Source organism: Oryx dammah, unplaced genomic scaffold, assembly GCF_014754425.2.
Source record: "Oryx dammah isolate SB20612 unplaced genomic scaffold, SCBI_Odam_1.1 HiC_scaffold_6, whole genome shotgun sequence".
In the NCBI taxonomy this organism is placed as follows: domain Eukaryota; kingdom Metazoa; phylum Chordata; class Mammalia; order Artiodactyla; family Bovidae; genus Oryx; species Oryx dammah.
The window spans coordinates 22,760,649-22,774,625 of NW_024070190.1; the positions used below are offsets into that span (position 1 = coordinate 22,760,649).

Here is a 13,977-nt window from a genome sequence, read left to right on the forward strand (position 1 = left end):
AAAACCAGAAATATAGATCAATGGTGCAGGATAGAAAGCCCAGAGATAAACCTACACTCCTATAGTCACCTTATCTTTGACAAAGGAGGCAACAATATACAATGGGAAAAGCCAGTCACTTCCATAAGTGGTGCTGGGAAAACTGGACAGCTACATGTAAAAAAAAAAAAAAAAATGAAATTAGAATACTTCTTAACACCATACACAGAAATAAACTCAAAATGGATCAAAGACTTAAATGTAAGGCCAGACACTATAAAACTTTTAGAGGAAAACACAGGCAGAACACTCTCTGACATAAATCACAGCAAGATCTTTTTTGACCCACATCCTAGAGTAATGAAAATAAAAGACAAAAATAAACAAATGAGACCTGAGTTCAGTTCAGTCACTCAGTCGTGTCCGACTCTTTGTGACCCCATGAATCGCAGCACACCAGGCCTCCCTGTCCATCACCATCTCCCAGAGTCTACCCAAACTCATGTCCATCGAGTTGGTGATACCATCCAACCATCTCATCCTCTGTCGTTCCCTTCTCCTCCTGCCCCCAATCCCTCCCAGCATCAGAGTCTTTTCCATTGAAACTTAAAAGCCTTTGCACTAAGGAAATCATAAACAAGATGAAAAGACAACCCTCAGAATGGGAGAAATATTCAAATGAAGCAACGGAAAAGGGATTAATCTCTATAATATATAAACAGTTCATTTGGCTCAATACAAAATCCACAAACAACCCAATCAAAAATGAGCAGAAGACCTAAACAGACATTTCTCCAAAGATGACATACAGATGGCCAAGAGGCACACAAAAGATGCTCAGTGTCGTTAATTATTAGAGAAATGAAAATCCAAGCTACCATGAGATCCACCTCACATGCTAAAGAAGGTGTAGAGAAAAGGGGACTCGCTTACACTGTTGGTGGGACTGTACATTGACACAGTCACTATGGGGAATAGTATGGAGGTTTCTTAAAAAAAAAAACTAAAAATAGAACTACCATATGAAGCTACTCCTAGGCATATACCTGGAGAAAACCATAATTCCAAAAGACACATGCACCCCAAAATGTTCATTGTAGCACTATTTACAATAGACAGGACATGAAAGCAACCTAAATGTCTATCAACAGATGAATGGACAAAGAAGGTATGATACATGTATATACAATATTACTCAGCTATAAAAAGGAACCAAATTATGCCATTTGCCCAGATATGGATGGACCTAGAGACTCATACAGAGGCAAGTAAGTCAGAAAGAGGAAAAAAATATATTAACACCTGTTAGCCATCCTTGTTGCTTTGAGGAGAGAGATTACATATTAAATTTGGATAAATTCCCCCTGTAATCTCCTCAGCATGCTCCTTCTCTTTGGACATTCACATAGAAGGTGGTTCTGCTCGGCTGCAGTTTCCATGAGAGATTCAGGTCCTTTCCCAGGACCTGCTGAGCTAGAGGGGGAGGTACTAAGTTAATAGTGTCATTTCTGAGAAACGTGTGGACATCTAAGGAAGGGTGCAAGGCAAGGGGAAAGCAAGGACTCTGTTATTACATCTCAACCAAAGCAAAGCAGGACAGAAGTCAGAGAGAGGGTTTTCTATCTGGCTTTCCATCTATGCCAACAATGGTAAATAAACAAGTGAGATTAACAGAGAGGAATCTGGATTCTACCTGTCCGAAATGAATGTGTGATCTTGGATAAGTCTCTCTGAAACAAAACCAAGAGCTTAGGATTTTGAAAATGACAAGATGTGAGTTATTTAACTTTCCCATATTTCAATTTGACTGGAACTTTAAAGTTCCTCATCTACTCCAGCACTAAGAATACAGCAACTTAGGAGTCATTTTACCTAGCGAATGACTTTACTTGATTATTCTTCAGATTATGTGGCCTCCATTAGAGTCAGTAGCAGACCAGATTGACTATTTAATTGATAAATACTAATTTATCAATTAACATGTAATAACATTTTAACTTGTAAGGTATAAAATATTCAAACACTTTGTAATAAGAAATATTCCTATATCCCAGTGAGCCTTAAGAAAAAGTCATCATACCTTGACACACTTTTGAGAACTCTCTGGACACGAGAGGAAATAACTCAAGGAAATAATTCAGAAAAAAAGTGACCAATTGCATAAAGAATTTATGATATGGAACTGATTATTCTTACTTGCATTTAAATAATTTTGAAATTTCCTTCTTGTGGTTTGAAGTGAACTTTTCCCAACAGCAGCTCAATTCTCCATGCCATGGTTGGCAAGCAAGAGCAGGCTTCAAAATAAGAAATGAGTAGGTTCTTATCTTTCCAAATGCAATTCATATGTTCCTCTCAGAAGGCCTTCTTGGCTTTAGGACTACTGGGTTTTGGATTCTTCTCTGCAGATATGAGCTATGTACGTACAGTTCATATAGATTGGATGCTAACAGATGACAGAATTTGTTACATTGAACTGAACTAGAAATTGAGCTTCTCAGCTCCTCTTCTGATTTATTCTGAAAATATTCATCACTATATTCCTATTACCTGGACCTGAAACATTGACTATGCTTAATAAACAATGGGGAATGATGGGAATAATGCATAAAACTGCCATTTATTTTTTAGTTCAGGACTCTGGGAGATGGTGAGAGACAGAGAAACCCGGTGTACTGCAGTCCATGGGGTCATGAAAAGTCAGACACGACTTGGTGATTGAACGACAAAGGAGAGGACAAATATACATTCTGTACCACTCACATGTGTCATATATATCTACAAACACATTCTATATCACTCAAATGTGACGTATCTCCAAACAAGATATTCCCCATACAATGCTATTGTTTTCATTTTTCCCCATTCCTTATTTTAATGTTCTATTTTTTTAAAACTTGCAATGGGGATTGTATGTAAATATACTTGACGAAGATATTTCCTCCAGATTTACCAGTCTTGTAAGGATTTCCTTGCTGAACCAAGTGTGAGTTTTGGTTCCGTCCCAGTGATTATCAGTGTTTACCCATTATGGCATCCTGTAATGCTAGATTGCGTTGACTGCCTGGTGCTCTAAAAAACAAGTTCTGTAAAGGAAGGGAACACTGTTCATAGTTTGCTATTAAATCTCAGTGTCCTGGATTGACCGCCTAATAAGTATAGAAGATATGTGTGTGTGCGTGCACACTTGTAGGTATACAGGATTGATTTTGCTTCAAGCTGTTTTCCTGTGATCATAGACCTACCAGAATAGCTGTGATCATATAAAAAATTAAACAGAGTTGTAGAGATGCATAGCAAGTTAAACTTCAGGAACACTGTCTATGATTTCTTTCCATAAAACAAGGAGGGCTCGGTTCTCTCATCACATTCTTTCGTTTCCACAAATAATAGCTAAGAATACTGAAGAGAACGCTGATTGGATGTTGGCGTGCCTTTAACAGATTACAAATTTGGGGTATGGTGGAGAGACCCTGCAGATATTTAGTGACTCTGCGAACTGTTGGCTAACTTGGGGAAAGTGGGAACAGCAATGCAGAGGTTGTATAGTATCATGAAATTTATACTAAGAAAATACAGCTTTTATGTAGCAAATGGTGATCTGTTTTTCCACCAAACTGAGTTTTGCTGGAATTAAAATTAGGGCAACCATATGTCCCAGTTAGCTCAGGGCATTGTTGGTTTTATGCTTATTTTACATAAGAAATTATTAAAATTGCCAGTTATATCTTAAACATTTTGGGGTTTTGATTACAATAATGCGGTCACTCAAATTATAATATGCTGGAGAATTTAAATATGTATATATTAGTTATATGTCATTATTGATATATAACATACTGATATCTTCGAAGATACTAGAGCTTATATGGGCTTCTCAGTGGTATTTTTAAGCAGTTGGGATTTTAGAATCCCTGGACCAATAGGATTTTAAAGGAAAGATGTTAGTGGAGAGGATAAGTGCGTTGACCCTAGAATCAGCTTACTTAGTCTGAGTCCTTACTCCACTGTCGTATAACCTGAGAAATGCCCTTAGCCTCAGTCATTGCTACATCCCTCCAGGGGTGCTATGGGTGCCCGACACATAGGATGCATCATACAGGCATTTCCTGGGTTTATCTATCAGGTAGATTTGTATATGCTTTTTCACTTAGAGAGTATAATTATTGGCGTACACAAAGACTGACATCTTGTTATATGTGTAGATAAAAGTACCACAGACCCTGCTGGGCAGGTTCCTCAGGCCAACATTCGTAAAACATTCTCAGATCAGTACGGTGATGGCTCAGATGTTCTACCCAGCAGGGTCTGTGGTACCCTGGTTAGTGTGGTTCACATCCATACAAACAGTCCATCACTATTTAAAATGATACTTATGGATATGTGCTCTTATTTGTTTAAATAAACTTAGTAAAATAATCTATCCTCTACTTGAACTATGGCATATGCAAATCACAGCATTCTGGTAGTGCACAAGCGCCCAGACTGCCCCAACCATAACACGACTATGACCCACTACCTGCAGGATATAAATGCCTGGAGAGGCAGAACCAGGGCTGTTGTAGAGAAAATACATGAAGGGTCCTCCATCTGAATGGTATGAAGAATAAGAGGGGATTCCTCTCTTCATGAATTGTCAACAGAGAGAATTCCCCTAACAAAAGGTGGCCTCTTGTTCCTGCTTTTCTCCTAAATTTACTGCTTGAATAGCTACAATGATCCTTGATTCTGAAAAGTGTTCTTGCCCATGATCAGGTATTATTGTGTCTTTAAATAAGTCTCTTGAGTTTTCTTTAACTTACACTGGTAGGTCTAAGCTGAACTCTGTGTGCTGGGAGACTGAGTACCCACCTCAAAGCCCTGGTACAAGTTAAGTGATCTCCCCATTCTGAGCCTAAGACTTCTCTTAATGAAATGAGCAGATGAGACCCACCCAATTTCTCTCATAGGATTCCAACATACATACTTTTGTTTGGTTTCAACATGGGTAGAAGAGAAGAAGAATTATATGTTCTAAATGTATAATGTCTATTATACATTTAATGTTTTCTATATGCTGCTGCTTTCAATTCTAGCATCAGCATTTTGGGGGGAGGTTTTAATGTGTCTGGTTGGCCTGCCATGTATGTTCTCTCTCTTTTTTAAAGAGAAGACTGAAGTTTCTGATTAAATGACCAGCCAAAAACACACACAGCTAGCATAAAGCCGAGTAGAGGTTTTAACTCAAGTGTCTTCATCTTGAACACCCACATTTGCCTCATGTACCTCTTACCCTAAATCATGTAAGAAAGCAATTTAAAAACACAAATGGTTTTGATACAACAACAACAAAAGACCAATCATGAAAAATTACCTGAAGAAACCATTTCATGCCTTAAGGAGAGCTGCTAATCAAGTAATAAAATATTAAAGTTAAAAAAAAAAAAGCCTATGGTTATCAACTGAAAGATGTGCTGCTATTCTTTATCAAATGTCCTTTTCTGGTCTTCCGGTGTTTCAGTAGCCCTTTAAGTAACACCAGCTCTGGTGGAATGTAAACAGTTTAAACTGGAAGAAGTAAACCACTGCCTAGGAATCATAAAGTTGCAAAACTTCATTCACTGTGTTGTTGTTCTTGGTTTGTTTGCTTTCTGAGTTAATGAGACTATTTTGATAATCTTCGTCCACAGAAAAGAAAGAGATACATGGTGATTACTTGGCTCACTTCTTGACAAGGGCAGTCAGTAGATCACCTAGTATGAACATGGCTGCTGCAAATTACTCAGATTACATCTGGGCTGTGGCTAATTCATTCTCCTGAACACAATTATCTGATAAACTTGAAAATGCTTCCAAGGTTCTTCACCCTGCTATTCAATTCCACTCCACTGAGATTCTGCCACTAGGCTTGGATTTATAGACATTTCAGCCTCCATCCTCTCCCATCAATGGAGCTCAGGGATGTATGCCAAAACCCCATTTCCATTCTGACTTGCTACAACCACATGGAATTATTAGTGGTCACTCTCAGAGCACTTACTGGAGAAACTTATGATAATAAGGACCTTCCAAACTGATGGAGCAAAGCACTGATAGGGATGGCCCTGTAATTTTATATAGTATATCACAGGGATATCATTACATTGTGCCCAATCAATTCACATAAAAATGGAAGCTTTGATTTCAAAACCTACTGAAGCAGAACTAGATACGGTGAAGAACAGCATCTCCTGGTCGGACTCTCCTCCCCTTTCACACGCTCCCCCTTCCACTCACCAACTCCTACGAGCATTTTACCCAGCTAGCTGTACATTCCATCAGCACTTTTATGGAAGTATTGCCTCGGGCAATGGTTGTTATTGGACTGCTTGCCTCTCTTTCCAGCAGTTCCATATTTCAAGTGATTCAAGCATCTTCAAATGAATTGCTTGATAGATTTCCAAAATGATCACTACAGGTCAAATTTAGCTCAAATGTTATTCTTTCCAAAGTTTTGAAAATCCATTTCTGTAGCAAGGCTGGTGCAACGTTTAATGAGCTTCAATTCAGAAGAGACACATCCTTTTAACTTGAATTTGGCCTCAAAACACATTTGGTCCACTCAAATGCCCAGCAATCTTTCAACTGCAATGGCTACTACTTTCAACTCCAATGAAATATGCTACAAATGGCACCATTTCCAAAGTTCTTAAAATTTCTAGAAATGGTATAAAAATAAATATATTAGAGAATACCCTGCTTTTATTCAGCATACTTTGATTCAAGGTGTTTCTAGTACTTCCTTTCCTTCTCTACTCAGCTTAATTTCTGCAGAATATATCATCCTATTATTCAATCTTTTTTTTATGTTTCAAAACACACGAATTCAGCATAAAAAATGATTATTATAAAAAGCATAAATGAAAGTTTAATAAAAGGAGCAGACACATCCTAACAGACATTATAGTGTTTAATCTAGAATGGCTTAATTGAAAGTTCTCTTATCAGCCTAATAATAGTGAATTATAACGACCTTCATTTAACAAAGACAGGGATGCTATCTTTCTTAATGGAAAGATGAGACGCATGGGTCAAGTGTCTTAACCAGATGCTACGTAAATGAAATACATGTGCAATGTAATGATCTTGGAAACCTCAAGGTTCAAAGAAGACAACAGCTATAAATCCTATTAGCCTTTTTATTTAGTTCTTTTTCAGAACTGGATTGCTATTTATGTTCATTTTTACAGTTCTACATCCTGATTTTTGTATATAACATGATATAATGAGCATTTTCATAGTCTTAAAATTATGAAAATTCAAGTTATGTTGAATTCATCCATGGTATAGATATATTCTGAATTATATAGACATCAAAATTCACGTTTTGTTTTGCTATCACAAATCCTATAGTGAATGCTCTTAAAAACAAATATACATATACATTTCTCTAAGCTAACTCTTAGGAAAAAAATGCAAAGATACGGAAACACACTGATGCATCACCTACAGAAGAGGTTTAACAAAATACACTCCATCGAGTTTAGTGAATGAGATGATGGTTTTTACTTTGTCCTTGCCAAACTACTTTTAAACATCATTACAATATATGATAAGCAAACAAACACGTTAATTTGCATTTCTCTGTGAGACTGAATATTTTTCATGCTTATTGCTTATTTGGATTCCATTTCAAGGGAAGAGGATGTTCCTGTCTTTTGCCCATTTTCCCACCAAGGTTTAATTTTAGTGTTACTCTTAATCTATTGACTTCATCAAAATATCATTTCCTTGCCATGCTTATTGTAGTTTACTGACACTTTCTGTCTTTCAATTTTGTTTCTGACTTATGACATTCAGATAAAACAAACAAACAAAAAACGTTGCAACAAGTCTGTTCAGTTTTCCTTTCATTGCTTTTTTCTTTTACTTTTAATTGCTGATGTAAAGAAATATATATTTACTGTTTTCTCTAATACTTTATTTATTATATTACCTTTTAAATTCATTAATAACAACTTTTGGTATATAAGAAGTAAGTAAAAATTCAACTTTGATGGTTCACCTGATAAGTCAACCACATTTACACAAAAACCAGACTCATTTTCCCAATTCATGAATCTTTCTTTGTTCCACACTAACCTCCACAATACAAAAGGTTCTGCTTCTACTAATCAGCCACTCAATGATCTGAGACTTAAACTGTAAATTTAGCAATACCAGGTTTGCCTATGTATTTATTGTTCTTTAAAACCTATCAAGTTATTTTAGGATTTTGGTATTCCTCTTAAATTTTCATTAGTTTGCTCTATAATTTCTAACTATCTTCACCATAAATAGTTTTTACAAAGATTTGAAAATGCACTAAGGACTGAGAAAATAACAAACAGAAAACCATGAAGCTCCCCTTATGGCAAGGGTTTGCAGTTTGGGGCATACACTTTCAGGATCTCTTATCAGGGAGGATGGGAAATTTTAGGTAATTTTAATTTTTTGTGAGTGGCTTCCCTTGGTCTTGGTCACTTTCTTGGCAAGGAAAGATAAAATTGTTTCACCATGATTTCAAGGATTTAACAGTTTGGGGCATACATTTTCAGGATCTCTATCAGGGAGAATAGGAAATTTTAGATAATTTTAATTTTTTGTTACTACTCTTCCTTGGCAAGGAAACATAAAAATTGTTTCACCATGATCACAACGTGGGAAGAAACATACCTTGATTCAGATCAGTGGGATTGCAATTTATTTTTAAAATACTAAAAATACATACATAATCTTAACTTCTCTCGGGTTTGAATGTTTAATCTTTGCATATGTGTAAAAAGTAAACTATTTAATAAGCTAGATGCAGGTATACCCATTAACACTGTCACTCCAATCTACTAACTTGGGGTTTCTTTAACCTATGACATAATCCACTCAGTAATACATCAGTAACATAGCCCTGGTAGCATGCCAGTCACATGAAAGTCATTTCTCTTGTTTTCTTTCTTTCCTGGAGATGAAGTATTTCACTTACTCCAAGTGCATTACAAACTGCAGTGCCATTTAATTCCGAAGGTCATTTCTGTATTTATTTATTCAACAGTATCTTGGTGATAAGAGATGCTCAATAAACATTTGTCGAGTGGAGGAGAATAAATGAAACATATTAGAGCACTGTACACAATGGCACATTATGAATAACTACATTGGAATTCTTAGAAGTGGCTGAAGCAGGGACAAATGTAAGCCTTTTATTCTCAGCAAAGCCTGGGAGATGAATCGCTGACACATACGATGTGTGATTTATTCATACACGCTACTAGGAGATTTATAGGCATCTATTAACCTACTCGAGTTCCAGTCCTGTCTTAGGCTGGTCTTTTGTCATGATTAGCTATGTTGTGACTCTATGTTAAATAACAGGTTGTCTGTGCTGAAATATGCACTAAATATGAAGACAGAGGCCAAAATTATTACACATTTCCAGCCAAACCGCAGATATACCTCTGCTTGGCTATGTTTAAAAAACATCAGACATGTACACACGTGCACAGATTGGATTGTGTCCCAAATAACTCATATGCTGAAGTGCTCAACTCTAGGATCTCAAAATGTGACCAGATTTGAAGAGTCTACAGATGCATTCAAGTTAAAATAGGGCCATTAGAGTAGACCTTAATCCAACAGGACTGGTGTCCTTTTTGAAAAAGCAGATTTGGATAAAGACTTGTGCAGAGGGAAGAACATGCCAAGGCACACAGAAAAGTTCGTCATCTATAAGCTGAGGGAAGAGGCCTGGACAAGAGCCTTCCTTTGTGGCCCTTAAGGAAACAGCTCTGCCAATACCCTGATCTTAGACTTCAAGACTCCAGAAACTGTGGTAAAAAATATTTCTGTTGTTTACATCACCCAATCTGCAGTACTAGGTTACAATTGCCCTAGCAAACTAACATATCCACGAACTTAATAGTGAATATAGCAAGGCTGTATGTTAGACAACAGGAATTATTTTTTTTTGTTTTTCAACATTCTCACTATTGGAAAAGACAAATCAGATCTGCCTGCACATAGTGGTGGGGCCGGATCTGAAGCTTCCTTGGGGTGAAACACCATCGAAAAACACCATCACCGCTTTAGGTGAGACTTCTGATCCATCCCTTCAATAAATTATCAATTCAAACTTATTTGATGGCACTACCTATTACAGATGACGCCACTGGATTGGCAAAGGTAACATTAACACATGGTTGGATATTTAAAAGAGTATGGAGGCACTTTGTGATTTGAAATGATAGCTCATTATTGGCTTTTCTTTTGAGGTCTTCAGGTCAGGCATGTCTTTTCTACCTGTATCCGCACTGATCTAATAAACACAGTAAGAGAAGAGAAATGTGGAAAGCAACCTCTCCCACTGCCTTTGATCCCTAACTCAGGTTTACAGGGAACATAAATGGGTTGAAAGTTTTGTAAATGAAGTCAGTGTAATGAAAGCCAGCATGTGAAGTGTGAAGAAAGGCCATGGGGCTACATGGTGGGGTGGCTCGTACAGAGACCAGCCACTATCATTGATCAGTTCTTCTGAACCTGTGTCACTGGACCCTGTGGTATCTCATACCCCTAGCCCCTTGAACCAAAGCTGGCTTGTGGAGCCAGGCAGGATTTGCTGACACATTTTCTAAGTTCAAAACCATAAGACACATTTCTCTGTGCCATCTTAATAAAACAACATGGAATAAAGTTTTATAATAGCAATAGCAAGAGAAGAAAGTCATAATTTTCCATGCTTCACGATTCAGGATAATTAATTTAATAACTGTGTCATATGAGAAGAGTAAATAAAGAAAAGGAAAGGGGTGTGGATATATATAATCACTGAAGCATATACAATTGCAAGGAAAAACAAATTACCAGGGTAGCGCTGAAAATAAAAGCTCCGTGGGAAGTATTTTTTGGATGCTAATTTGATTCTTCTATGGAGGCTTAAAGCTGCAGTGTCTACAAGACCAACTATTTATCTCCGCCTGTTTTTATTTTTAGCAGTTATATAACCTTATGTCTCTAAAAACCAATTAAACACCTTCTTGATCTCCACCAGGAATTTTCCCTGAGTAGTTCTCTACCTAGACTATAACAGGACTATGATTTCATTTACAACATCTTGCTGGAGAGTATTTCATCATTAGAGGTGTTAAAAAAAAAGGTGGGGGAGACTGAAATTAATCGACAGGGGCAGAATCAAAATAAGATGTGGTTTTCTCTGGACACAGTTACAGCCTCTGGGGTTTGGTTCACAATAAATATTGAGGCTCTAGATCTTAGATGAGCAGTTTGCTCTCTCATGCAAAAATTCAGTTTTATCCTTCTCAAATACTAAAGATACCAGCCTTGTTCTTCCCCTATTAAGACTGTTGATTCTGCCATTCCAGCACCAGACTCTGTATCACACTGTATGTTTCTCGAGCTCAGCACTGATTTCCATCTCCAGGCCTCTCTGAGGACCTGCCCTTAGTGTCAGTCGCCGCAGGGACTTACCGACAGTGTTTATGGGATCCGGTCAAGGTTTCAATCACAAAGCACTCGCCATCATTGAGACAGTAGGCAAGGTCCTTGTCTCGGCAGGGTTTGAAGTGCTCGGATCTCTCCGTGGAATATGTCGTTGTATCTGTCATTAGAACACAATGAAATACTGTCAGCAGCTCATTCTGACACCCCAGATCCTGTCACTGGCCTGGATCTGTGCACTGAGACCTTCTCGTGACTGCTGACCTTAGACAGACAGGATGAAGCCCTCAGTGGACTGATAAAAACACAACCGAGTATGACCATTTTATACAGTGAATGTTTATGTCCCCACAAAATTCATATATTGAAACCCAGTGATAGTATTAGGAGGTGGGGCCTTTGGGAGGTGAGAATGGGATTAATGCTCCTATAAAAGAGGCCTCAGACAGCTCCTTCACCCATTCCAGTCATATGAAGACACAGCAAGAAAATAGCCCTCTACGAACTAGGAAGTCCTAACCAGACACTGAATCCATGGGCATCTTGATCTTAGACTTTCCAGCATCCATAACCATGAGAAAGAAATTTCTGTTGTTTTTACGCCACCGTGTCCGTGCTATTCTGTTACAGCAGGTAGGACTAAAACAATTACTGGATTCAATTGTCTTATTTTTCCACAAGATTTTAACAATTGGAATCACTCTAGACAAGTCCCATCAGTGGATACGTACAGCAAAACCTGAATGACCCTACAATCAAAAACCTCAAATTAGCTTTCATTAATTCTTACAAATGTTAAGAAACATGTTGTATTAAAGGACTGAATACAATCCTTTTAGTGTATTCCTTTTATTGTTCTGCAATGTCATTAAACATCTGATCAATGTACATGTACTGTGACTCTTCTATGGATACCAATGCCAGTTTCTGTGTTTTGTTTATTTTTTAGTTACACCTGTAATTTGCTAATAGCTAAGGCAATTATTCTTTCACTTTTTCCTTTTATTATGTAATTAAAATGCAAATGTTCTAAATTCTTAAAAAGAATCTCAAAAGTAAAGAATGTTTCTGGTAAATATTTAACAGGACTAAATTACTGCCTTTTTTTTTTAGCATTATCTTATATGTGCTTTTGAAAAATCATAATCATTTTCATTTTTAAAGTAAGTTATATCTCTATATCAGGTTTCTAAATATGAAACTAATAAGTATGTGCTTTCTACTAGATGAAAAAATCTGTTACAGCATGTAGACATCCTTGTCTCAGAGTTTTAAGCAACTGAAATATTAGCACCAATTTCATTGCAACATTCAAGAAAAAAAATGTATGTGAAAAGTCAAAGATGAATATGTGACTCAGCATGTAAGCTCTTAATTTCCTTTATATGTATGTGCTTAGTTGCTAAGTCATGTCTGACTCTTTGCTACCCCATGGACTGTCACCTGCCAGGCTCTTCTGTCTATGGGATTTTCCAAGCAAGAATACTGGAATGGGTTGCCATTTCTCTCTGCAGGGGATCTTCCCAACCCAGGGATTGAATCCGTACCTCCTGCATTGGCAAGCAGATTCTTTACCATTGAGCAACCTGGGAAGCCTTCCTTTACATAGATATAGATTAATAATAATGTTCAACAGCAAGGGCCATTGTACCAGCTTGCTAACCGGAGGTCACAATGAGCCTCTTTCTGCCCATCATCCAAATAAAGGGGAGAGTTATTACGCAGGAAGAAAATTTACTCATATTCTCCCAACACATAAAAAGCCTCAATGAGCCCCTTTCCCACAGGAATAACTCCATATTCCTAAGAAAAGCAAAGAAACACATAGGTCATGTAGAATTTTGCCTGCCTAACCTCATCTTGCATCCTAAAACATACAACCTCAACTCTTACCCTATTTCCCCAATACCAGAACAATAACACTGATCCTTTTTCCTGGGCCATCTTTTTGTTTGCTGGAAAACATCCAGAAATCCCTTAGAGCTTATGTCATCTTCCCTTTGTGGCCCTCAGAGCCTTTTATTGTTTGCATCACTGTATTCAATGCTGAAAGTAGCCACTTGTTTACACATTTATCTGTTTCTTTGTCCTGAGTTCCTTGAGGTCAGAGGTTGAGCCTTAATCAGAATTAGTGCTCAGTAAAACATGTCTTCAATAAATCTGACAACTTTAATATCACTAAAGTTTAAGTGCCACTGGCAAAAGATATGATCATAAAAAATATAATTATCATATAAAAGTAATACATATCTTACAATAAAAAGACATAATTTAGCATTAATTTTATCATTCTAGTATACTCATTTGAATACTAATAAATATTGCAAAAGAAACTGCCTTCAGATTCACACAGACCCCCCACTCATACTATTCATATACCATAGGCTTTGAAAAACCCACTTGTAATCTTTTCTTAGTGTTAAAATGGGAACTTTTTCTACTTCAAAATATCTGCCTGTCAACATACTTTGGCTCACGTTAAAGGTTGTGCAAAAGACTTTTTTGGTTTGTTTTCCAGGAGATCTTCTCTACAGGGAAGATTTGTTATTCCAG

The 13,977-nt window shown here is 37.2% G+C and overlaps 1 protein-coding gene across 2 annotated transcripts in view; it reads right to left on the reverse strand.

Moving 5' to 3' along the window:
* The window catches only part of NRG3 (neuregulin 3), a 1,219,292-nt gene that overhangs the window by 691,129 nt on the left and 514,186 nt on the right, over nt 1-13,977 (reverse strand). For both annotated transcript variants that reach the window (XM_040242574.1, XM_040242573.1), the window contains exon 2: nt 11,455-11,584. In XM_040242574.1, coding sequence (XP_040098508.1) covers nt 11,455-11,584 — 130 coding nt within the window. The remainder of the gene's footprint in view (nt 1-11,454; nt 11,585-13,977) is intronic.